The sequence below is a fragment of the Lipophrys pholis genome (assembly GCF_963383615.2).
Source record: "Lipophrys pholis genome assembly, chromosome: 11".
NCBI classification, from domain to species: Eukaryota; Metazoa; Chordata; class Actinopteri; order Blenniiformes; family Blenniidae; genus Lipophrys; species Lipophrys pholis.
The window spans coordinates 17,452,282-17,478,576 of NC_137631.1; the positions used below are offsets into that span (position 1 = coordinate 17,452,282).

The window sequence follows — 26,295 nt, forward strand, 5'->3', positions numbered from 1 at the left end:
AACTGAGAAGCATCAACCCCAGGCAGGAAAAACAAACTACTACAAACTGTCAAGGAATGGAAGGCAAGAAGGGTTTATTCTTCAGATTTGTCAAGGCAGTGTAACATGAAGTAAAACAAGTCCCTGAGAGAACAGACTCTAGAAATGTACAGTAAGGAAAAGGCAGTGTTCCCAGCGGGAAAACAGGGATGAGGTATTTCTAAAAAAGAGAGGCTTTTAGTAGTTACATACAAAAACGAGAAGGTGCAAGGGAAAAACATTACAAATCAAGAGAAGAAAAAAAACTCATGGCAGTTTTATAAAGCTGCATTGCATCTTAATCGGCCTAAATCAAGGAGTTCAACGTGTACGAATCTGAAAATAAACCACAATAAAGGCACAGTTTAATTGAAAAGGAATGTAAGCAAATGCTGCCATGATTTAAAGTTTTGAAACAAACACACAGACGTTTGAAAAGTTTTTAACTTGCTACATTTTCACACATAATTTCGTGCATCTAGAGAAAAAAAAAAAAAAAAAAAAAAAAATGAAATAGCTTTCTAATATTATTAGTTTTGTCTATTTTCAACAGTAATTATGAAAATGACAGTTTTAGTTTGAGGTACTTTATTTTAGAATTTCATAAATTATAAAAGGTAAGACAATGACGAATGAGACCAAGAAGTATTTATGTTAAATAAATCTGAACTGAACCTGTACAACAATAACAGTGGACACTCATTTAGTTGGAGGTTCAGACTGAACTAAAATGATCTTTTGAATATTGAGAATGAACTTCTACAGGAGTGAAAGCATCAAGAAGGATTTGTACCTGTGACATGGGTATGGATTACCTTTAAGATGAGTTGTTAAATAGCTTGTGACTTTGTTTTAATTCAACACACAGCCGGTCAAACTGGGGACCAACCTTTTTTCTTTTTTTTTTTTACTTTTCTGTACTAGAAAAACAAGTAAAGTACATCCACCTAATGAGATGTATGCTTTTATGGCTAGAAATGGCAGTGCAAAGAGAACTGGACAACACAATCAAAATCCACACAAGAACACATCGATCCTGTTTGCCTAACGGGCTGCGTATATTAAACAGCTTTTTACACGTTCCATAAAACGGAAAATTACTTAAAGGTTTACCTTGTCTATTCCTGGTGAGGAATAAACATTTTGGCCTGTCTGCAAAAACCTTCCTCAGTACCCGAATAATAGCAGTCACAGTAGAGACAAAGACACACTTGTGAAGACGAGGGAAAGGAAAAAAAACAAAAAAACAGTTGGAGGGGACTCATCAGAAATTTGTCTGCTTCTCGAAAAAAAAAAAAAAAAAAAAAAATCATAGACATTTAATTTTGTTTTCAGACAACATAACAATTAAGACCAACCTTTTCCTTACATACATCTCTTATTTTTTTTCCTCAACAAAAATCTCCAGTTAAGACTCATGTGCAAGCTGTCATTATGATACGGGGCACTTGGGTGTGTCCATCCTTGGACTGGGAATCGTCGTTCCTCTCATTGCAGCCAGTAGTGCAGAGCACGGTCTCCATCAGGAACAATTGTGCACAGAGGTATCTTCATGTGTGTGATTGCATAGTCAGCGGCACATATTAATTAGCCAGTACCCTCGCCGGTAGCGTTCAACAGCATATCCAGTAGAATAAACTCAGAGCATTTCAGTAGTATCTCCTCATCAATGACCTTGTTGAGGCTGCCTGCCGCCACCTGTTTCGTAAAGCCTGAGTAAATAAAAGCAACACCTGATCCTCAGATGTTCAGCGAGTGTAGTTGCCATCACGTAGTGGGACATCGTGCTCTAGCTTTAAAGTGCTCTGGTTGCCATGGTGGTAACCATGGAGATGTAGGGGTGCAGCACCTGCTGACAAGGTCACTTGTGATTTGTTGACATCTGCCGGTTCCACATGCCACGCTTGGAGTGATAGTGGTGGAGGAAGTTCCTCAAGAAGATCCTTTCTACCTCCAGTCCTGCCTGGAGGATCCTGGAGCGAAGAACAGAGGAAAGAGAATGAGTGACACGAAATCCAGCCATAACAAATTGTTTTGCCTTTTGGATGGTGATATTTTCCATACATCGCCTTGGGGCGCTGGAGCTGATCCCTGCCTAGTATGGGTGGACAGGTGGCCAGGCCATCACAGGGTAAACACAAAGAGACATTCACAGAGCATCCGGACCTGATTGGAACCTGGAACCTTTGACATTGAGCATATATATTTCCACAGATGCCAGTGTGAATGTGTGTGGTTGTCTGTCTCTCTGTGTCTGCCTTGTGATGGACTGGTGGCCTGTCCAGAATGTCCCCTGCTAGCACCTATAGCCACCTGAGAGCAGCTGTAACCCTGTATTGACGAAAGTGGAACAGAAGATGGACGGATGTTTAATAAACAATTTGAAAAATCTGATCGATTGATTAAAGAAGGGAAATTGCTCAATTAATTGAAAAACAAAACTGAGTTGCAACTCTACTTATGGCTCTTTTTTGAGTTTCTGGCAAATATAAGACTGTATACTACCAAATCCCAAGTCCTAAAAGTCACTTTATTTGCAGGTATAAGGTCAAAAATAAAACAGGAAAACAGCAGGATGTGGAGCAGCAAACGGTGGATATAAAAGCTACTGTTCAGTGAAGTCATTATCTGAATAATACATTTGTTATTTTAATAAACAATAGTCAAGCTTGATGTTTCAGTGTACATATGTACTTATCCAGTAGATGTGGAGCAACATCACATTTACATTGGACCTGTTCTAATTGTTTATCTTTATGAGTGTCTGACTACCTGGAAAATGTATTGTTACTCATTCACCCTGGATTTGCTTCTCATCAAACCTCAGTCCCAAGGTCTCCCTTTTTGCTGGGACACGCTTCACAGTCAGTTGTCTAAAACCATATAGAAGCAGTAAGAGTCAATCAGAAAGAGCTTTCTCTGTTAACATCTGGGGTGAAATTAACAGTCCAGCAAACGTTGATAGAGCTACCGATTAAGAAGAAAAAGTTGTCATTGGGTTTTTAGGGTCTTAATATGTTGACTATGGATGTGTTTTTCCAGTTCAGGTGTATTTAAAGAAGCATAGGTTTAAATCACAAAACCTAATATTGACTATGCATCGGAAGTAGAATAAACACAATAAAATGGTTAGACCAGCTCGGACTCTCAAAATCTTGTTAACATGACTCTAGAAAATGCATTTAAGATTCAGAAGTGGTGGAGGGTAGCTGTAGATCGCTCGAAGTTCAACTATATATCGTATCGATTTTTTGTTTCTTTTTTTTTTTTTTTTTTAATTGTCAGGTCATTAGGTAAAGAGCCATGGCAAATGCAGTTTGGTAAAGTAAAGGTTCTCTTTCATGGACCAGGCAAGCCTCTGTCTTATTCTGATATCTTTGCAATGGCTTTCTGCAGAAACTCATCCTGCCAAACGTTGCTGCTCCAAGTTCACTTCACTGTAACTGAGACTTGCTTACTTTGGCCTCTATTCAGCTGTGCTGTTCTGTGAGCTGTCCATAATGCAAGCTGTTAACTCTCAGAAACTTATCTTCTGATTCTGTTGTGGCTTTGGATCTACCAGACCTCTTCCTGTCAGTTTCACCCGGTCTCTTAGTTCCTTTTGATGGTGAAGAGATCTACTCACAGACACCTTGAATTTTATTACAATATCTCTGTAGGAAAGACCTACAGAGATATTGTAGCAATTTTAAGTGTTATGATGGTGTCCCTCTTACATTGTTAATGACTATTTATTCATTTTTATAGCAACACACTATTTTCTACAGTACAAAACTGTTGTAAACTAATGTTCATGAGGGTACCACAGTGTGTTCCAACACTGGTTTTATGCAGAGGGGGCAATAAGTAGCCCATTTCTTCTTCCGATTTTTAATTCTGAAAAGTACATAATCTTTCAGTTTTGGGTAACATTCCATTATTTATCCTCTGATGGTTCACAACTTACCTTTGTACTATTTCAAGCTATTTGGACTTATATTGGACTTGAATAAGTTGAATTGCAATACATAACTGAGGAAATTAAGGCTTTGTAACCCTTTTTTTGCATGTTTTCCCCTGTCAATCCCCAATTTGTGGGTGGATAAGCTTGCTTGAGGCACTCACTGTAAGATTTACTGCTTCAAAGAAATATGAACACAATCCACCATTTCCACATTATTTAGATTTCCTGCATTTACCTTAATAGGGGAAATGCATGAGCCTATTGGATAAAAATGTTCACAATGAAACAAAACATACTTCTCAGTAAAAGTGTAAAATACTCAGTTTTGTGAATGAGTTTCACTTAGTAAACACATAGGACAGCTACATGAAAGGAGGTGCCAGCAATTGAATCAGTGCCATCAACAGCTATGTTACTGTAGGATTACACAATTAGCAACTAACCTGTCAAGAAGCTCCCAGTCTTCTCCTCCCCATTGTTCTGTGAACTCTTTGGTATTCATTCCTCCTGCCGCAACCAGATCTGACTTATAGATCCCGAGCAAGCCAAACCCATTGACCTCCCAGTAACCTGCAACACAGATCAAACAACAATCACAAATCCATTAACATTTGAATCCTTTTTAACTAAAATGTTTACTCCATACCTTAAAGAACAATATAAAATCCCTCATATCCTCATTCTGTTGACATTTGACTAAATGTTGCTGTATGCAATGGACTGTTATTTTCTAACGTGCCAACGCAAGCTGTATGTGTGTTTCCGTAATAAGTACATGTAAAGAATAAATATTATTAAATCCAATTCATTTTTATTTCTTAAGGACCTAAAAGCAGTTGAACAAAGCCAAAGTTTTGTACACAAACTAAATGTGGAAAACACACACAGAAAAAAAGAGACAATAAATGTACAGAAAATATAAATGAAATAAGTAGCTCACATAGTAATATGAGCATCTTAAATGATAAGAGCCAACCAGAAGAGGTGGATTTTAAGAATTGATTTGCCTGTCTGATGTGCACTGGTAGATTGTTTCATTGTTTAGAAGCTGCCACCATAAACGCTTGATCCCCTCTGAGCTTAAGCCTGGTTTTAGTCTCCACCAGGAGCAGCTGATTCAGCTGACTTGAGGGAACGGATTGCCTTGCAAGGATGTAGGTGTTCGGAAAGGTCGGGCAAGACCATAGAGGGATTTAAAAGCAAATAATCTCAAAAATGGAAAATAAAATGAACAGGCAGCCAGTGAAGTGAGGCTAAAACAGGTGAAATGTGCTCATGCTTACATGCTGCAGCGTTTTGAAGCAGATGAAGCCGAGCAACAGAGGCTCCACTAACCCCAACATAAAAAGAATTGCCCCAGCCGAATGGTGAATAAAGCAAGGATCACTGTTTCAAAGTTCTGCCTCTCAAGAAAAGGCTTTATTTTAGGTGCCTTAGATGCAAAAAAGGGACTCTTGTGCAGACAAAAATCTTTCTGCACCAAATCACTAGTGACACATCATCAATCTCACCATAAACTCAATGATGTAAGGTTAAAAGTAATCATTTGTTGCATGAATGCTCATAGCGATGCATGCTGGGCCTGGCATGGTGCACTATCATGTTAGCGGTTTTGTACTTTTCTAGCGAATGACAGATGGTGATAAGATACCAAGTTCTGACGCATTAAGCCAGGAAGAGGTTAGACTGTTGCTTAGTCAATTTGATAGTGGGCAAATTTGTGTATGGGTGCATTTATCAGTTCCCACCTCTGGCCTCCATCGGCGTGATACCACAGTCAAGTCTCAATACTATGGGCGCAAAGGCCATGTACCCCTCCACACAGTGCTTCCGAATGGTGTCAATAATCGAGGGAGGGAAGTGGATGTGCAGGTCACAAAGGAACACAATGCTGTGATCATCCTGAGGGTGAAAAAGTAGTGAAACATACATAAACCACAAGACGTAGCACCATTACCTCTCAGGGTATTTTTGCCCGGATGTCTTTTTATTTGCTGAGTCATGCTGCAGTACTCACATCTATTAGGTCGATACCAGCCTGCAGACCAGCAGAGCGTTCAAAGTTTCCACTCAGCTTGACATACTGGTACCTGAGGAATTCCACATGAACAAATTAAAGCACAGCCATAAGGTATATTTTAGCAAAGGGCTGTTTTCAGTGTAAAACTAAAGCAAGCCCACACACGTTTACCTTGGCAGGGACGATTTTTTGAGAGCTTTTCTCACGTCCATGTCAGTGCTGTTATAATCGGTGATGATGAGGTTGAAGTTTGCGTCTCCAGTTTTTTTGAACAGCCATTCCATGTCAACAATAAGCTGTTGCACCCACCGGGCCTGGTTTTTCACTGAGAAAGAAACGCAACATACATGACTTTTTCAACAGGAACCTTGATAAACTAGACAAATACAGGAAGATAGGAAAATACTGTTGAAGCATTTGCGATAAAATTAATCATTGCTTATTTGAGGATGCAATTTAACAGTGGGGAATGGATCTTTTCATCTTTTGGACAATGTAGCCACTATTCTGCTGCATTATTTGTAACTGCGGTGGTGGATTCAACCCTATCAACCTCTCACTATGACTGAAGCTACTTCACCAGCGGACCGGACAGAACACATCAAATAATTGCATTATGAAATCCAAGTAAAGCAGAGCTGCTAACCCTATTGCATTGAGACTGCACGTCTCACTATTTAGTTTATTCTCATACTATGTAGCAAATTAAAGTGGCTATCCAACTTCCTAAATACATTTACAATGAAATATTTTGCTGTTAACAGCCATTGAGATACATTAGAATAAATAGTATTATTGTATGAGGGCTATTTAGAGGTTTTCTTCCTGGAAAGAGGAAGTCAGGATGGTAGGAATTTGTATACATATGCACGGATGAACCCACTCGATGTTATACTTATTGATGTTCATGATAGTTCATTTCTGAAAATATCTTTTTATGAAATAATTTTTTTAATCTACTCAAAGGAGATATCCATTCAATGCGCTGTCATAGCAACTAACAAAAAAATATTCGGTCGGAAAATGCATAGAAAAAACCCCCCAAATCAAATATGTTTCCTTTTTAATTGAACTCAAGACAGTAATAAGTTAGGAAACCATCATAAGCCAGCTTGCCATGTTGAAATATTTCTCAACAACAATTCAACCCACGGTCAAGTGACCATCGGATGTTGGCTGTATCATACCTGGCACTATGAAGTGGACGGTGGCAGATGGGTTCCACCTGAAGCCCACGGGGTTGCAAAGCAGGATCTGAGGTGTCGGACGTTTGAAACGAATGTCTCTATGGCGTGGTTGGCGAATCAGGGCGTATATGTAGTGCGACAACCGAAGCATTTGGCCATTCGAGTCCTTAAGCTCCAACTCCAGCAGGTAGCGACTTCCAGAGAACCCGTCCACTCGCTTCACCACATTAACCACACGCACTAATGTGAAGCGCCTGCAAGGTCCATAAGAGCAAAAGACATACTGAAATGTGCTTTATAAGAATTATGTACAATGTCTGGTAAAGAGCAAATAAAAAAAAAAATTATGTTATTATACGAAATATTTTTGATTATGCTGAATTTTCTTGAGTTTAAAGAAAAAAGTCTGACTATTCCATTACATTAAAGGAAAATGAAATTTGTTGGGATGCACAAGTATATTATAGTGAATAGAGAAAGTGAGAAGATAAATACACACTAACAATACGTTAAAAGAAATTTTAAGGCTCATCATTATCACAAATCCCAACAAATCTGGTGTTTCTGCACGTTTCCCACCAGACAAACTCTTACCCTTGATGCTTTTTGTTCAGTTGATCCATGAAAGCTGTCACTATGGGCAAAGCATCACTGGAGTGAAGCAGCAGGTTTCCAGAAATGTTGCACTTCAGATCGATCCAATCAGAACGTATCGCCTGAAGGTCCACAAGGTTGACCTGGAAGGTTTGGTTCCAGCTGACCACGGTGTCAAACTCTATCTTAGGCGTCGGATCCTCTTCATATGCATCTTCCAAATCCCCCCCAAGGAGCCAGGGGGAGTCTTCTTCACGCGCCCGTTGTTTGCCTCTCCTCTCGGCAGCGTTGTATACATTGTTCTCCTTCTCCATTTGGCCACTTTTCACTTCTGTATCTGACCATTTTAAGTCTATTTCTCCTCTCGGATTTAGTTCAACTCTATGGATACTGTTTTGTAAATCTTGTTGTCGTGCCATCTTCGGGTTTATCTTCTTATCCCTCCAGTTTTGTACACTCTCTGTGTCCTTCTGGTGTTGCCTTACTTTAAGCAGGTTGTCATCTCTCCTGGAGGCGGTCAAATTTTTAATGGATGGTAGTTGGAGAGCTTTCTCTTTGTGTATGACTTTCTGCCTTTTGGACACTTTACCATTTTCAGGCTGAAGTGCATCCCGCTCTAGATTTTGATGCTGTGAGCCTTTGGGTGTTTGGATTTGGCCCCTTCTGTTGCCGACTGGTTTCAAGGACTTGGCCAGTTGCTGCTTTGCTTTCAGCGGCTCGTTGTCAACCAGCAATGGAAGAAGGGTCTGTCCTGCTCTTGCAGCCGACCTAAACGTTTTTCTTTGTGTAAATTTTGCGGTGGGCTGTATTTGCTCAGATTTTTCCTCCGGGCCAGCTTGTTTCACAGCTGCTTGGTTTTGTTGTAGTTGAACCATTGACTGTTGCGCACGCCTTCTATCTGAAGAGTTAAGTAGTTTGTTTGCATTTTCCTCAATAGCCACTGAGAAGAGTTTACGCCGGCGCTTTAGGGCATAGTCATCAAAATCATCTCCATAATCTGGGAAAAGGGCATTGTCAATCTGGCCCTGTCTGGCTCTCATCTCTCTTTCATTTACTTGATAGTCCATCTCCTCCTCACTGAAGACTGATTTCCTCCTCTTGTAACCAGAATCTAGCAATCACCAGAAGCACAGAGAGAAAAGGAGTGAATGTGTTGAGCACATACGTGAACTTCATTTGCCAAAGAACAAAGACGCAAAGAACAAAAATACCTTTTCCTCCATTTTCTTTGTCCTGTGTACCCGGCAGGTCCAGTTTCATGTATCTAGAGAAGCCAAACCTAGAGAAAAGAGGACAAAGAGACAGAAAACTCACAAAAAGGTGATTGATCAATTGAATAACAGAAACCTCTGCTGGTAAGGTGTGATTCAATAAAAATTGATATAACGTCCTATTTTAATTGTCAATTAAAATAGGATATTATGGTAAAACTGAATATACATAGATCTATTTTTGTCATGTTTTCCTCTGAGGCCTCACATTGTCATGTAGTAAGGTCTCTCAGGGTAGAAGCAGCTGTCCTGTGTCTCCATGTGTGTGAGTCGGGTGTAGTCATTTGGATAGATGTACGACATATGGATCTGGAGAGATGGTAAATGACAGGTTATTGCTTGGGTGTCAAACACAGTTCAGTTATGATTCACGTTCCAGCTGTGAGTGAAATAAGAAGATCAAAGCTGTTTGAATGAATATTAAACTGCTCTGCTGCCACATACTGGAGAAAGAAAACAAGGTTAACAGCCAACATATAACTTTTTATATTCATTTTGTTGAATGCCTCCTAAATTATCGAATTAAGCTTTTGTCATAGTTGTAAAATTAAAAAAAAAGTAAACAGAGGCAAAACTGTTATTTCATTCTCCATGCACCATTACCAAATTCCCTTTAAATTGTTCTCACACTATAAGCCATTAAAACTGGAGGAACATGTACAATTGTTCGGTGTAAAACCAACAGATGTCAAACTCATCCACATCCACCATTGGTAAAGAGAAACAACATGAAAACGTACAAACTGCAGTCCTTGGTATCTGCTCAGAGGAAAGTCTTTGATGGTATAGCTGGGTTTGTATGAACAGTCAGGAAGAACTCCTTCCAGGAACCTTCTGTCTATCAGATCCACTGAAAGCAAGCAATGTACAGATTTGATGCAAGAACAGTTTGCACACTTCAGGTAAAAAGGTCAGTGACGCATGCTTTGAGAAACTTTTCTCACCCTGGTAGAAAGTATCTCGTGGATCTTCTCTTAGCATTTCTGCTGGAGCAAAGCGCTGGTTGGTGGTGGCATGCTGATGACTTGCAGACGTCTGTGGTATGTGGGCGACATCACTTATTAACAAAACCGACTCATCTGTGGAATTGAGTTCACAGATCAAAATAGTTAGAGAAGTGTTTTGCATTAATCGCTCACTGAGTGCAGTGCTGAACATTGTGGGGAGAAAAAATAGCAAACAGTTTGTCATGAAGCTGTATGACAGACATTAAACCAATGAATTCTCACTTTGACGCCTTGACATGTCACAGGAGTGAAGTGTGTACCTACCAGTGTAAAGAGAGATGTACTCGGATTCAATGATCCTAAACCTAAAGTCCCTGTTCAGTAGCTGCCACTGTTTGAAACAAAGAACCACATGTGTTCTTTTTCAGTTCCAACACTCACAATGAACACAAATGAAGATGTGAAAGGAGACAATACAACAAGACAAGAACTTACAGCCACCTCAACGTGGTCAGTTCCTCTGTCATTCTGTTTGTGAAGAACTTCAAAGAAGTATCTCTTCTGAGCAGACAGCCTGTTTGGAAAGAAAAGATTTTGAGGAATTATAGTAAAAAAAACAACAACAAAAAACTGTCAATGCAAAGAATATATAGTCTTGAAAATTTCAATGCAGGGTCTGTGTAGACCCTGGGCTTTACATAAATGCTGTAGGAGCTCCAAATCTGAATTACTTGAGTTCTTCTGGGGCTTCTTCCGGCTGTTGAGGCTGTACACAGTGTATGCATTTTCTCAGTGAATTTGTAGCTACCTCAAAACAATGGAAAAAACATTCAAATGCGCAGCTTGCTTTTCCTTCTTTATTCAAGTAATGACTCATCTCAATGTCGAAGCAGAAAATACGAGTATGCAAACAGTATGAGTCACATTGTAACCTGTATTGGGCCATAGTTGGGTTTCTTTTTACATGGAAGAAACTAGAAACCATCAACAAAATATTAGTGATACCTATGCAAAAACGAGCATGACTTTACGAGAATACATTAAGACAAGGTTTGACTTTGGTGTAAACATACTGACCACATGGAAATTTATTTGACTTCAGATCCTGGATCAAACTGAGACAGCGCAATTTGTAACTGAGGGTGTGACAAAACCTCAACTGGCTGGGGAGAGAGGGGATATAGAACATGCAGCTATATAAAATGTCTGACTGGTTGCTGGTGCTTTAATAACAAACACCAGAATCTTAAAATTCCAATACAATAGCAACCACATGAAGACTTACGGTTACACTTAAAGTTCATTTTTCTTAATGTGACAGACAGGTAAGTTTACATTTCTCTTGAGCATAGCGTTGCCCTCCGGCAACAAACCACATTTCTTGTAGTGACAGAGGGCCTTTAATTGTTTGTGATTGATACATCATTAGAAACCATAAAGCTCTCAGTAAGTTGGGATACAATTTTTTAAAATCTTCTAAAATAGACAGTCATGCTGTAGAGGGTGTAATTAGGATTATACACCCCCCCCCACCCCCCCACCCCCCCACCCCCCCACACACCCCCACACACACACACACACACACACACACACACACACACACACACACACACACACACACACACACACACACACACACACACACACACACCCACACACCCAACTCACCTAACTGGTCTGGAAGTCTGACTTGCATATTTGTCAAACTCGCCGGGGATTGTCCACTCTGAACCAGTCTGCAAACAATGATCTTAATAAGCATTACAAATATCAGATGGCAACGTCTCATGCGTGAGTATCAGAGAAGGATGTTTACCTTCCCAACCCAAGCCAGTAGCTGCGAGTTGAGGGGAGAGTCGTCGGTGCTCAGCCACAGTTCTGAGTTATCATCAGATGCCAGAGCGAAGACAAACTCTCCTAAGAAGCAGGGGCACAGCACGAGATCCGGAGATCACACAACAGACTAGAGAAAAAGCAGTGTACAGAATGACTTTCATGTTTTTCGTACTAAGGCAGGAACTAAAAGAGTACCATCGGCGTAGGGATGCAAATAACCGAAAATCCTGAGTCCATAGTTGGTCCACTGAGGAGACACGGCCAGCTTTGATACTGTAGTTCGAGTCTTGAGGACAAAAAGAAAGTTAAAAAGAGAGGGAGAATCAGCCAGAATGTTGACTTAAGGTGGCTAACTGCTGGGCCGGGTGATGTGTGGATCTTGCATGTGGATGTAGAATGCAGCGACGAGTAAACACAGTGCACGTCACCGTTTGCTGATGCTTACTTGTTTTACTGTCCGTGGAGGAATGCCTTGTGTGCTCGATTTTTCGCTCAGCTTAACATTCACATAATTCAGAGCAGTGATTCCCAAATGGGTGAACATGAATGCACTCTGGGGGTTTTTTCCCCCTCGACTTCCTTCAAATTTCAAAGCGCCTATAAAACGATAATTAATTTGTCATTTAGGTGTGGTATGAAGTCATATGCTGTATTTTATATTCAAGCTAGTATACAATTTCATCATGATTCAAAAAAGTCAGCTATATTTTTCTTTTTGAGCACAAAAATATGAATGATTTATTTTTTGTTTGCGTTTATCAAATGAGTTTAAAACAGTTTATTCATAACATAAAAGAGGCCAATTTTGGTTGATAACGTTACTGCTCACCATTTATCAATCTCCTTGCAACCTTCTGCTTATAAAACATCCACCTTGAGGAAAATAATATTAGCCTGCTGCTTAATGTATCACACCCACTAATAGGTGCCACACTAAAATTATAACGTGCTTAACACAGATAATCTGTGTTATGATTAATTGGTTGATGTTTTTAATACGTTAAAAACAGAAAAAGCAACAAGATACAAGCAATATTCCTACACATTGTTCAGTGGCTGATTAGTGTGTTGTGCTCTGCTTTCTTTAAAGAATATAGTAAAGAATCTTTTTTTAAAAATGGCCACATGGTGGTGTTGTGGTTAGCAAATTCTCCTCCCAGGAATCAAAGACCCCAGTTCAGTTTCAAGCTCTGGGCCTTTCTGTGTGGAGTTTGCATGTTCACCCTACACATGTAGGATTTCTCTCCATCTTACACAGCCAATCCGAAGCTGGATAACGTGGTGTAGAAAATGGATGAATAGCTTGATACCTGTGTCACTGGCTGCAACAATATGCTTACCGTGTATGAAACGGTTACAACACAAGTCTAATATTACCAGTAAATATTTATCATTATTTCTCAGACTGGATAACGACACAGTTTAGAAACATTTGATTGACTAATCAATATACTTAACACTTTTCATGTAGCTGAACAACAAAGGTTCATTGAGAAAGTGATTAAAAATCATTCAAGTTTGGACAGGAGAAGAGTAAATACAAAGACAAAGGAACTAATCAAAATGAAATTATGAAGTTTTTAAATAGACTAGACTAGTTTTTGAATAGACTACAAAGAACCAAGACTGAATAGAACACAATCAAAAAGTCAAAATAAATAAATTCCTCAACCCTGGGAAGTTAAGACTCAGTGTATCAAGTATTATTTTTCCAATGATGGTTTTGTCATCCGTTTTACATGTGTGTGGATGTGGGCCAGTGATTTGTGCTGACTCGATGAATAAATGAATGACCGTGTGAAGAGACTCACATGAGGATACAGTGGGTAGTGCAGGTTCCGGCGGAGGTCATCTGTAGAACCGCCACACCAGTCCTCAAACACATGCAGATTGGCCTGGCCCTTATACTGCGGGAGCAGAAGAACAGAGAGCTGATGACGTGGAGAACACTGCTGCAACAGTCATTCAGCTGTGGGACAATTAACCACCTGGCCTCAGTGCTTAGCAAGCTCAAGCCACACGCCCTCAGACACTATTTGACGATACAGTGACTCAACTATTGCTGTCAACTGACACTCCATTTCCATGAAGCAGAAACCTGGAAAGACAGATTCCATTGCATTTACGTGAAAGTTGAGAGCTCTCAAAAATTGTTTTAATTAATTAATTACACACTGAAGCTACAACCTACGTAATTGCCCAGATAATGATGAGAAACTAGCAAAAAACCCAGCAGAACTCTTTACTGTAGGTCTTTCTTTTTCAGAATCTGCACCATGAAAAGGCTGCTGTAAAGTGAAGGAAGCTCTGACAGGAAGAGTGGTGACTGACCCAAAGCCACAACAACATCAAAAGACAAGTTTCTGAAAGTCGACAGCTCGCAAGCAAGTGACACATGAGATAAAAAAAAAAAAGCTTGAAGCAGAGTGGAACAATGAACAAAGTAAACAAACCTCCGTTTCAGCTGAAAAGAGAATCCTGCGAGCTCTCGATTTATCTGATTAAATTGCGGTGAGAAAATTGCTGTAGTAGAAGAATTTAGTAGTTTTTTGGTCTCGACTTTAATGCACAACATTAAAGTGTATATATACTATAAAACAGTATAAATGTAGTTTATACCTAAACGGTATTGAGCCATGCTGAGAGGTTTGGTTTGATTTGACTGAGTTCTAATAAATGTTGACAAATATTGACGTCAAATCTATCTTGATAGATTCAACTCGATCAGACTCAGAGACGAGATCTGACTACACTATGACATGAACAAGTAGAAGCATTACAGGAAATGTGTCACATTGTGAGTTCAATTTCTCTTGAGACGGGGGGGGGGACAGACAGACACACGCTTGACTACTTCGTCATTTGTGTGCACACGTAAATGATGTAGTCAAGTTTCAGCAGAAGCCCAGATGTCCTGTAAACATACACCTCTGTGACATCTGCCAATGAGTCCGCGTTACCCGATATGCCTGTGTGTGTGTTCCAAGTATTAACGATATTGTTGGGACTCAACTTAATATAAAGGGGACAAAGAGAAGGCCATCATGAAGTAAATTGCCCGAGAAGCAGTAAGCGGACGTTAGGATTTGTCCTGCTGAAGCTGTATGTGCGGTTAAGTTTGGGCAAAGTCTTCAGTGTCCTCAGAAGTCATGGAAACATAGCCGCATGCAGGTCTGAGCCACAATCCAGGCCCTCAGTTCATCATGAAATGTGCACAGCGAGTTAGATGTTAGTGGGACGAGGGCTTCGAACTGTAAAACAGTGACTTAAGGTTCCATCTATGCTGCTTGTAATCATTGAACAAACGTCTTTGCTCCATCTTCCATATCTCCGATCAAAGGCCACATGACAGACTCATGAGAAGCACAGTGGCTCGAAAACCCCTGCAGTGTGTTGCAGAGAAGTCTGTTGTCTTTCACGTAGTTCTAGACTCTAACATGTTTAGAGGCATTAGGTACACTTCAAATCCTTTGTTTTGATAATAATTTAAAAACGGCAAGAAATCTTACTAAACTTAATGAAATAAGGAGCAGATTGTACAATAATTACTAATGGAAACAAACTAATAATTAGTGCATAATATAAGAAAACAAGAAATCATTTGATATCCTATACATTTTAACAACCAAACAAAGTTATTTTTCAAGCTAAAATGTCCTATACACTATTTTGTAAATAGCCTTTTGGCTTTCATGAAATATTAAAGGATGTGATGCTGCTAACACGATGCAGAAATAACTCCAATCGGTTAAAATAAGGCTGCTATGTCACATGTTACAGATGAAATATCAAACATTTTCTCAGCAGATCCATGATTCACTTAACATCCAATGGAAACATCTCAAATTCATGTGACCCTGTTTTATTAAAATTAGCAACTTATAAACCAATAAATACTGAATGTCGAGACTTGTTACCTTCGAGAAGTGTGAAACTCGAAGGCCAGCCAATGACACAAAATTGCAAGTGTAAGTCAGTCACTGCTACTAAAACTTTCTATTCACAGTACTGCTTCTGACGGGACTTGACATGCATACTTTTCAGTCATTTTATGATATTTAGAAAACTGCAAAAGGACCCAAAAGAAAACAAGGAAATAGAATTTTGTGCACATATAATAGTCATTACTGTGCGCCTCAGGAAACGTCAAAAGGAGTTACAAAGACATCTGGCAGAGTTTTGTCTAGTCTAACTAGTATTAGTTTAACTCTAACTCCAGTTAACCTTAAAAGCACAATGAAGAAATGTTAGTGTGACGAAAACATTAAGCTTCTACTTAACCAAAAATTTAAGAACACAATGACACTGCATGGATCAACATGCTCATGCAAAAACACACAGGGCATGCAGTGTAAAAAATGCAGGTGGTGTTGTAAGAAAAAAAAAAAAAAATCATCACCCATGAGGGTGACAATCAGGAAACCACCAAGACCAGAATTAGGTAGCTCCACGAGCTGAAGTTGGGTAATAGGGCAGGGCGATGACAGATAAATGACACATAGACACACACAAAAAATAAAAAGCACTATTTCTCATTTAGTCAACCTAATATCTGTGTGGAAAAGCCTTAAACGGACCAGATCCAAACTTATATGAATTCCAGCTTTAAAAATGTTTGTGTTTCTCAGGTTTTCTGCAAGAGATTGTAATTTTGTTGACACAGCACTGTAAAAATGTCTTTTGCAATCGCCATCAAGTCGACGTTGTCAGTTTGAAAGAAAGAGCTAAAAATGACAAACTTCCATGTCATTGGCAAAAGGCCAAATTAAACAAAACAGTTCACCTATTGATTCCAGTTCTTTCGCTCTCCATATTTCCTTACGCTTACAAACAAACCCTCAGATACAGAAGTGCAAACAAACAACAAAAAATGATGGTCGCGTGTGAAAATTGCGAAAGCAGTGACTCTGATGCGAAGCTGGATTACAGTGGTTGGTAAAGCAATGCACAGCAGCAGATTGTCCTTGTGAAATACAACATGCAAGTGACTGGGCAAAGTACAGGCCTGCTTAATAAAATTAAAATGTGATGCAGTAAAAGGAGCTGCAGTGCATTCTGCAGCATGAAGCGTATTGTAAACAGAGCAAATGCACTGAAGAGGGAACGACCTGAGCAAGCCTGGGCAGGTTATTCAAAGTTCAAAGAAGGTGAGACAGAGTATTTAGGTAGGCACAAATGTGCACATGCACACACACACACACACACACACACACACACACACACACACACACACACACACACACACACACACACACCTCTGGTTTCCATAATTGTGAAATAAAACCGGTGGTCCACCTTGCCGAGTCCTTCACAGAGACCTTATTGAGATTGCTTTTCACCTAGAAAGCACAAATCACTTGTTTTGCAGTATCACTACACAGACTTGCATCATCATGTTTTCTATTACACCCCCCCCCTCCGTTCCCAACTGCACCATACTTACCTTTTCATCAAACAGAAATGCTCTCCAGCTGCTGCCGTCTGAATTCATACCTGTTGAGATGGAAAAAAAACAATCAGAGCACTGCGGTACCGAAACATATGCAACAAATATAGTAATACAGTTTTACTTAACACATTCTCTTTTACTGACAACAGCCTAAACAAAGTATAGAAACAACAGCTTACTGTTGAAATGCCTCAAAGCTTTGTCCAACAAGAAAAAGACACAGACACAGTGCTGAGGGTTTATGCCACATTCGGTAGCAAGAGACCACGGCGTACCATAAAAAAACAATTATGTTTCAAAGGCCAAAAAAAGGACCTCTAATACTCCTTCAAGGCGTTTACGAGGTCTTGCACATGAATCTATAAATCAACGCAGAGAGCACATTTTCTCATGCTGGCGTTTATAGCAATCCATACTTTCTGAAATGTCTCTTCATATTTTTGCTCCATGAGTCCTGCAAAATGGGTGAACTGAATGAGGTCAGCAGTCATTAATTGAGGCCTTTTGTGTCCGATAGGCATGCTTGGCTCCTCTCCATGAAGGCAGCTGCTCGCCATGGGGTAGGACAGGGGTCTGCAACCTGCGGCCCTGGAGTAGTAGTGGCTCCCTGAACCGTTTACAAAATGATACCGATATGAACATTTCTTTTCTTGTTTTCATTTTATTTACGCGAACCGAGTCATTTTCAGGTTGTGGGAGTCACTCTTTTGGTCATAAAGATTGCAGACACCTGGAGTAGGTGATGCAAGAGTAGCCATTTACAGTTTGCTGTATGAATAGGTTAGAAGAACAAATAAAGTCAATACAGGCTGTGCTTAGTGAGTCCTTTTGACAGTGAATAAACCGATAACAAGTACAAATTAGTTTTTATATGCGATTACAGTTAAACTACTGAAATATTACTGCAAAACGAATGAGGTTTTAAAATCAAACTGAAATCAAACTAAAAAGCACTTTAATCAGACACTATTGCATTAGTTACTTGCCATCTCTATGTTTAATGCCTTTTTATATTACAAGTAAATGCTTCCTTCCTAATTAAACTGTATACCTGATTGCCCACTATTGCATTCCCCTCTAGTTAAAGCCAGCGGTAAAAGATATCAGGTATTAATTATGACTTGTATAGGAATAAAATTAACACCGATTTAAAGCGTCTGTAGTCACATTGAATGAGTGGAGTTGGTGCCTGTTATCGGGGCTGCCAATATTTTCATCCCCAACACTCTTCACTTCAAACACTTGCAGAAAAATGCGTCCGTCGAGCGACGTCTCCCGCTTTAACCAGGTGCGTTTATATTAACATGTCACTACATCAGGATGGTGAGAACGAGGCTGCCAGACAGAAAGAGAAAATGTAGACCTCAGGGAAGACTTGTGGATCTTATGAAGGAGGACATAGAAATGGTCGGTTTAACAGTAGTGGAGGCAGTGGATAGTATATAGGGTGAGATGGAGCCAGCTATGGAGAACAAGACACTATTGAAGTCCGGTTTCTTTAACTGCAACCTCTCTACTGTACGCTACAAAAAGTAGAATGCAATTCAGTTTAGGCAGAACTCGACTCTGCTCGGCCCACGCCTTGCTTAATTACTGTGCTCCACCACACGGCTATTTCTGATATGCAATTTCCCAATGAGGCAGAACAGGATGTAATTATTGAACCCGGTTTGTAAGAGGAATTCCCTGACCTGGTGTCATGCCACTTGATGCTAAATATTAGAATTTTAGAGCGAGCTCCACCATACTGACTCATGTTGGTGTATGAGAAGGAGGAGACTGTTTGTCAATGTATAAGTGATGAAAATCTGAAAGGTGTCTGACTCAACCGCTTCCAAAATTGACAGTGTAAAGAAGCTGAACTTGGGGTAATTAATCTATAACTTGCTTGATGAAGGTGATCGCCGACTTCATGCGTGATAGATGCCAGATTTCCAGTCTTTCTTTGACAAGAGGCTTTTTTTTCTTTTTTTTTCTCAAACATTTCTTGCAGGCTTATGTTACATGAACAATGAACTCCAGTGTCCCAGGAGAGTATCACCCACTGCCTGCTCCAATTCACTGCTGACGACCAGTGAATGTAGTCTCAGTCACTGACTGCGATGAGCTGTTTTAGCAGAAGCACCCACGCCACTGGCAGGAAGAAAAAATAACCTCTGGCAGAGCAATATTTTTTTCCTGTTAACTTTTTGCTCATTTTTTTTTTTAAATTATGGGTTAGTCTAGATTTTTAAAGCTGCACTTCAGTTTTTCTTTAATGGGTTTGTGGCCTAAGTGGTGGAACTGGAGTTGTATAGTGCTTGTGAAGGTCTGTCATTATCACCAGGGTGGAGATCCCCCCCCCCCACACACACACACACACACACACACACACACACACACACACACACACACACACACACACACACACACACACACACACACACACACACACACACACACACACACACACACACACACACACACACACACACACACACACACACACACACACACACACACACACACACAGTAATTCTAGAGTGGTAGTCATGAAAAGCATTGGAGTATTTTTATCCTTCATCCACACCCATTCAGTCTTCCTACCAACTCCTTCCTCGCCTTTATAATATTGTCAGGGGACATTTCAAACGCATTTGTTTATGTTGGGCCTATTTAATTAAAGTTGACTGAACTGAAACATTTTTTTCCCAGTTAAAAAGTCTGCAGCAGCGCAGGAAAAATACATCTCATCAACAGGAAAACGCCCCCCCCCCCCCACCCTCCAACTGTTATTCAATATGCGGCAGTGATTTCTATTTGTATGGACACCATTTATGTTTCTCTGCTCCTATTATAGCTACAAAGATTCCTTCAGGTCAACATGTTGAGTTTGAGAAGAATTCAAAGAAATATAATTTCCTCCTGGAATGGCAACGACGAAGCAAAACAGGTAGAGAAAGTATCAGGACCATTTCGCCTGTATTAATAGATTTGTATACCCCAGTCAAATCTCTACTTTATTTTGCTTAGAAAGCCCAGTGTGTGTGTGTGAGAGAGATAAACCCCTCTGAACACATGGTACCCAAATTGAAAGGGGTCAAAAGTAATTGGACACCTGGCCACTAAACGCTTCCTGAGCAGCTGTGCGTCCTTCAACTTAAGTTCCTACACAAAGGAGCACACACACGAAACTCTGAAAATGTGATTTGCCTTTCAGAATGAAGTACAGTTCGTCTGTCAAGTTGATGTGCGACAACCCCGAAAGGAAAACTGTGACGCATGCGACTGAGAAGCAGCAAAAACCCTGGTCAGACGACATGCACAGGTCGCATCAAAAAACCCTAAGAAGGCAGGTGCATCTCAGAAAATAGAAAATTATTGAGAAGACAATTGTTTTGTGAGTCATGTCTACAAGACATCTTGACCAAAATGTTTGAGGCATTCTTCAAATTTGATTGTGACAGATACTGTACAGCGTGGTTTACAAAAAGTATTTGGAAAAAAACACCTAATCTGATGATATTGTGATATATTCTAAATTTTTGAGAGTGTAAAATAATAACCTTCATGACTAAACTATAAATGAAATTGATGACGTGAAATACATTTTGGGGGAACTTTATCCACTGTATTCAACTTTTTGTATATATATTGTCTATAGGCAGAATATACGCATAGAGGCAGAAACAAAACCTTTATGAATGTAAGTTAGGAATGCTCCCATGGGTGTAAACGTCTTCTAGGGTTCATGACAAAACCTCACACGATTTACAAGAAGAGTCAAAACCCTTGCAAAGTAAATAATACAGTTATGTTAAAGAAAAAAAAAAAAAAGTCTTCTGAGAAAAGTGAGGAAAAACAAACCGCTTATGACCCAAATAATGGATGAATGACTTTCAGAGAAACAACATTACTGGCATTCGTTGAGGATCATACGGTGCACTAATAAGTCAAATTGTATCAAAGTCTTTTCTTCTTTTTAACATTCACTGGCACAATAATTTGAAAAGTTGTGTTACAATCCTAACCTGGGCCAGTCTGTCACCTGACATGCTTGAGACTAAACGGAAAGTAATGATGCCACAACAAGCCAATGAAGATGTTTGAAGCGAAAGTTTGACAGAGTGTCACCAGGAAGTCAATAAAGGCCCCTGCAATTTATAGACTTTACACTCCAGTGAGTTATTGACTACAAAGACGTTTTCTCACAATAAAATCCCTTTACAAGGATTTCTCCAACAACTGTTTGACCCCTAGACTTGGTGGAGACACTTTATGTTTAAATGGCAGAATCTGCAGCGACCAAGTCTTCCTGTGTATTCAACCGTGACACATCAACACATTAAGTGTCCATAATTTCATTGTTGCCTAGTATGGCCAGTAAAGAAATAAAAAAATACATGATGAATTTTAATGTGGAGTAGACACGTCAAATGTTATTGAAGAAAAGTATTCAAGACAACGACTGCACTGAAAACCTGGCGGCGAGCACAACATGACAGTAGAGTTAGAGTCTATTGTGGCACTGACTATTGTGTCCTCTTTAATTCATCCCCATGTTCCCGTTTCTTGTTTAATTGTAGGATATCTGAACGTGTGAGGAACGTAAGCCAATAAACTTGGGGTTTGAAGAGTGGATTGTAAATACGTGTATGGCTTGATGGCCCGTTGCAAGTTTATTTGTGTAGATACTTCAACAACTGTGTTAATTTTTGTTTTATTCTATGCAATATACTTTTAAATCTTTAGGTAACATAATTTTGAGGATATGTTTGCACACACGAGACAGAGTGAGGTGAGCGAATTATATTGGAACACTGCAGCAACATTAGAGTAATTAGAGTAATATTAACCACAAGCTGTTTTAATTTCTGACTGGAAAGCATGATTTAAAAAAAAAAAAATCAACTAGTATGTTCTTTTTTTTTTTTAAATCAAAAAACATATTAAAAAACTAAAGTTTTGTGTAATGCATCACATTCAATTGTAGGTTATATAGACTTATCATGGTTTGCATTTCAAAGTAGAACCTATCAACAAATGTCCTTTATTGTCATCAACATGATCATTTACCGATATCTCTAAATGTGAAAATACGAGATATTTGAAATTTACTAAAACTGGACTATATGCGAATCTGTGTGCGGTGTTGAGTGTCGGCTCAGCCTACGAAGTGATAGCTTGGCTTCACTTTGGTAACTTTGCACCTTGCCCGTGAGAACAACAAACATCAATAAATTATACATGAAAGTTCACGCTGTTTACAAATTATAACAATCGGCAAAAGACTGTATCGTCAAACTGCATTAGCAATACTGAATAAAATGAATAATGTCGAGAGGCTTTTTTCACACATTTGACAAAAGATAGGTGGGCTTTTGTCATCACAAACACCTGAAGCAACACAGACGAGTTACGTGTCTGCCCCTACTTGCCATTCTTCTACTACACCTTCAGATCTCTGTATTGGCCTTTCCGCTCTGTTTGAAGGATGTAAGCACTCCTTCCCTCGAAAGAAGTCTCACTGTGACAGGACGGCAACAGCCCAGGAATGTGTGCGCATATAGGCAAGCCCTGTAATGTACTACTTAGGCATGCGTTTACATGCTGGGTTAAAAGTGTGTGTGTGTGTGTGTGTGTGTGTGTGTGTGTGTGTGTGTCATGTGCTGTTATTTCTCTCTTGTTGAGAGACACCAAAATGACCATTCTATTCCGCTTGTTGGGGTCCTTATGTTGTACTCTGGTGTGAGTGCAAGGCAGCACAGGCTGAGCTGAGGTGTAAATAAGGTAGAGGGCAGGAAGTTTGGTTACCAAACTGTGAGACGAGACTTCCTCCTTCTGAGTGTAAACGTGCAATCTGACCTCCTGAACTCCCCATCCCCCTGTCATACTGTCTTTTTTCTCGGGAACTCAAGCTGCTCTTGTGCTTTAGATCAACCGGTTGTTTCACCTGTTGCAATTCCAATGCAAGTGTAGCACAATTGATAAAAAAATGTTTGAGCACGGTTGAGACATGCTTCTATCTGACCATAGAGTGAAAGGAAGGCGTCTGTGCTAAATGGATGTTTATGACTTTGTATGATCAGACCACAAAACATCACTAAACTGCAATCAAACTGATAAACGTGCCTACAAAATACAATGCACATATTTCTGATGAGGAAGGTAGGAGTTTATTGTCCTGAAAATGGAAAAAAACAATTCTTGAACTACGCAAAGCAGTAGTAAATGTTGTTGCAGGCAATGCAATATCTAAAGTACATTTTGGAAATAACTTCCTCACTTTGGATTATCTCAAACTTTTTAACAATATGTAATAAATGGCAGTGTTTCTGTATGAGTGTGGAAAGAGTACTAAATATAAGTAATGTTATATTGCTTGAATTGTACTTGTACATGTAAAGGCACTCTTGTCATGAACGACTCAGATTATAAATCAGGCAGACAACCAATTTAATTTAAAAACATTTAATTGTCCGAACTGCATTAATGAGTACTTGAGGAAAAAGTATCCTAAATAGATGATTAAAAAGTCAAATTGTGTTGTTTAAAATCGTTTCCCCTTTGTAGGAAAGTTACATTGTTGTAGATTTTACGCACATTTTAATCTTTGAATTCTACAATCGAGCAACGCTTTCCACCCCTTGTATTTTTCATTGTTTTGTAAAGTGCTTCAAAGTTATGCAGGTTATCAACTGACACGTCGTTTTGAACGGCGCTTGAGAAACGGACACTTGCTGAGTAACAACGTCCGGACTCACCGATGTCGCTGCCCCACGCTTTGGTTGCAACCATCTCATGGTACACGGCCACAGCTCCGATCAGCACAATCGCCCCGATCAGGAGATGTTTTATCTTCCGCCGCAGTTTCCTCAAGGGGAAAAACGCCGCGATCATCTTGGCTGCCGGCTCAAACTTCCTCCAGAGGTCCACATCGGTCGGATTATACGACAGAGTCCGTCCTCCGCCTCCTGCAGCCGCCTGCGCTCCTCCCGTGTGGCTGCGCGCTACCGGCACCCTGGATATTCCCGGTGCGCGGGTCCCCCAGAGGCTCTCATCCCGCGAAGAATCCCTGCATGACCCGGACTAGCCTGGTAATCCCACACTGACGGCTGTTGATCATCTGAAAACTTGCACGAGTTTTATTTATTTATTTATTTATTTTTCCTGTTGCCGCTGCGCTGACCTGTCGCCCCTCCTGCAAGTCCCGCGTCCGCCGCGCACCGAGGTACCACAAAGGAGTGAGTGAGGAGGAGCGCAACCCCACACCACTTTCTGTGTGAGCGCAACTCAGTGAAGACAAACAGAGGGGTGGCAGAGTGCGACACGTTTGGGCACAGATTACCCTTCAAAGCAAAAGCTTGACGGTAGCACATTAGGGATTAAAGAATTACGGTCGCGTGAAAAAGTAGTTTTGTGTGCTTCTTTTTTTTCAGTCTGCTCTGTATCAACGTTATCAAATCTTATTTATTGCTTAATATGCTGCGTCAATGTCAATATTTCTACGTTTGTGACTGCATGGTTTATTCTGAAGTGGACCACCAGAAACGTTCTGTGGTTTAATCTCTAACTTGGTAGCAGCCGCTCTGACATTAGAGGGAGGAGTAAACATGGGCAGCACCCTGCACACCTTACTTTGGGGATTACCTGCTGCCTATGGTTACAAATACTTCCGGTTTTGATTTTATCACGTACCAAAAGCCACAAACTCAACAGCTTTACACAACGTAATACAGCCTCATAAAAAAAAAAAAAAAAAAAAAATATATATATATAAAACATTTGGATCACTAACTTTACATCCCTGCACTTTTTATAACAAACCTTTTGAGTGGATATAATCAATTATTATGAATACACATTTTAATTTTCCATCCATCTATCCACCCTGTATATAGCTTTTTTTGGATTCACTCTGGTCAGGGCAAACAACAAAGGAAAGACAATCACATACATCCACTACACCCATTTTCATACCTGTGGGTGATTTACTCTAATAATAATAATAATAATAATAATGATAATGATAATGATAATGATAATAATAAATCAAACTTATATAGTGCTTTTTTGTACTCAAAAATGCTTATCACCAATTAACCCCACGAAAATTTGTATGTCGTTAAGACACAAAAAGTAATACTATTATGAAAATGAAACAAACATCAATAAAAAAAAGGACATAGCTTTCGCTACGGTACTGGTAGTGGATATAGAGAAGATATTGGATGTCAAGGCTGTCTTATTTCTTGTCATCATGACTGTAAACATAAAGAAAAAGCATTTAATGACACGTTTCATCTGAATTATAATAAATGTAAAGTGGTTTGGGGCCTTTCTGTGCAGATATTGTGTGTTCTGAATGTGCTTGTGTGAGTTTACGGTTAATTGGTAACCCCACCTCCTGCACAAAGATGCGTGTGTGTGTGTGTGTGTGTGTGTGTGTGTGTTCCCTCTTGATGTCCCATCTGTCTACCTACACACCAATGTAGTAACTGAGAGGGTTGAGTAAGTTGTTTATTGAGCATTCCCACAGAGAAACCCCATGCTGTAGAGGTTTTATTATTAACACAGTTCAACTTGAAACGTCTTAGATTATCACAGGATAATTTGCATGAGTTGTAAGGCGTTTTATTGTTGGAGGGATTTTGTACTAACATGTTTAATTTTGAATGCCCACACAACCTGGCAGCCTCGGTGGAATTTATGTGTTTATCGTTATGCCAGCATAAACAAAAGAGATCATGGCTCCACTCCGAGGGAAACAAAAAGGGAAAGAAATCAGATGCTCCCAGGTAAGTGATGCTGCCTCTACACCTGTCTATGGAAACTAGATTCCTCAGTGTCACGAGCGGCACAGCAGAGAATCAATCTGCTCTGTGAATAAAACAAGTAAATTACTTCACATAAATTATTACAAGCCAACTCCCCTCTTGTTTTTCATCTTGATTAACTGTGGAAAATGATGGGTGCCCACGCCAAGTGGCACCTGCAACAGAGCTGCAGTCTTAGAAGTTTATAAAAAAGAAGCCTGTGACTTCCTGGCAA

General features: G+C 39.8%; 1 protein-coding gene across 1 annotated transcript; it reads right to left on the reverse strand.

The window, feature by feature from the left end:
* Positions 1–58: 58 nt before the first annotated feature.
* b4galnt3b (beta-1,4-N-acetyl-galactosaminyl transferase 3b) lies at positions 59–24,494 on the reverse strand. Its single transcript, XM_080476008.1, has 20 exons — positions 24,009–24,494; positions 17,260–17,309; positions 17,072–17,155; positions 13,628–13,723; positions 12,012–12,102; positions 11,797–11,897; positions 11,649–11,716; positions 10,476–10,554; positions 10,305–10,371; positions 9,978–10,112; positions 9,774–9,883; positions 9,242–9,342; positions 8,974–9,041; positions 7,763–8,873; positions 7,169–7,422; positions 6,153–6,306; positions 5,979–6,051; positions 5,710–5,863; positions 4,405–4,531; positions 59–1,991 (listed from the first exon to the last, which is right to left on the reverse strand). The coding sequence occupies exons 1-20, from the start codon at positions 24,142–24,144 to the stop codon at positions 1,880–1,882; spliced, it is 3,171 nt and encodes a 1,056-aa protein (XP_080332134.1). The 5' UTR covers positions 24,145–24,494; the 3' UTR covers positions 59–1,879.
* Positions 24,495–26,295: the final 1,801 nt, after the last annotated feature.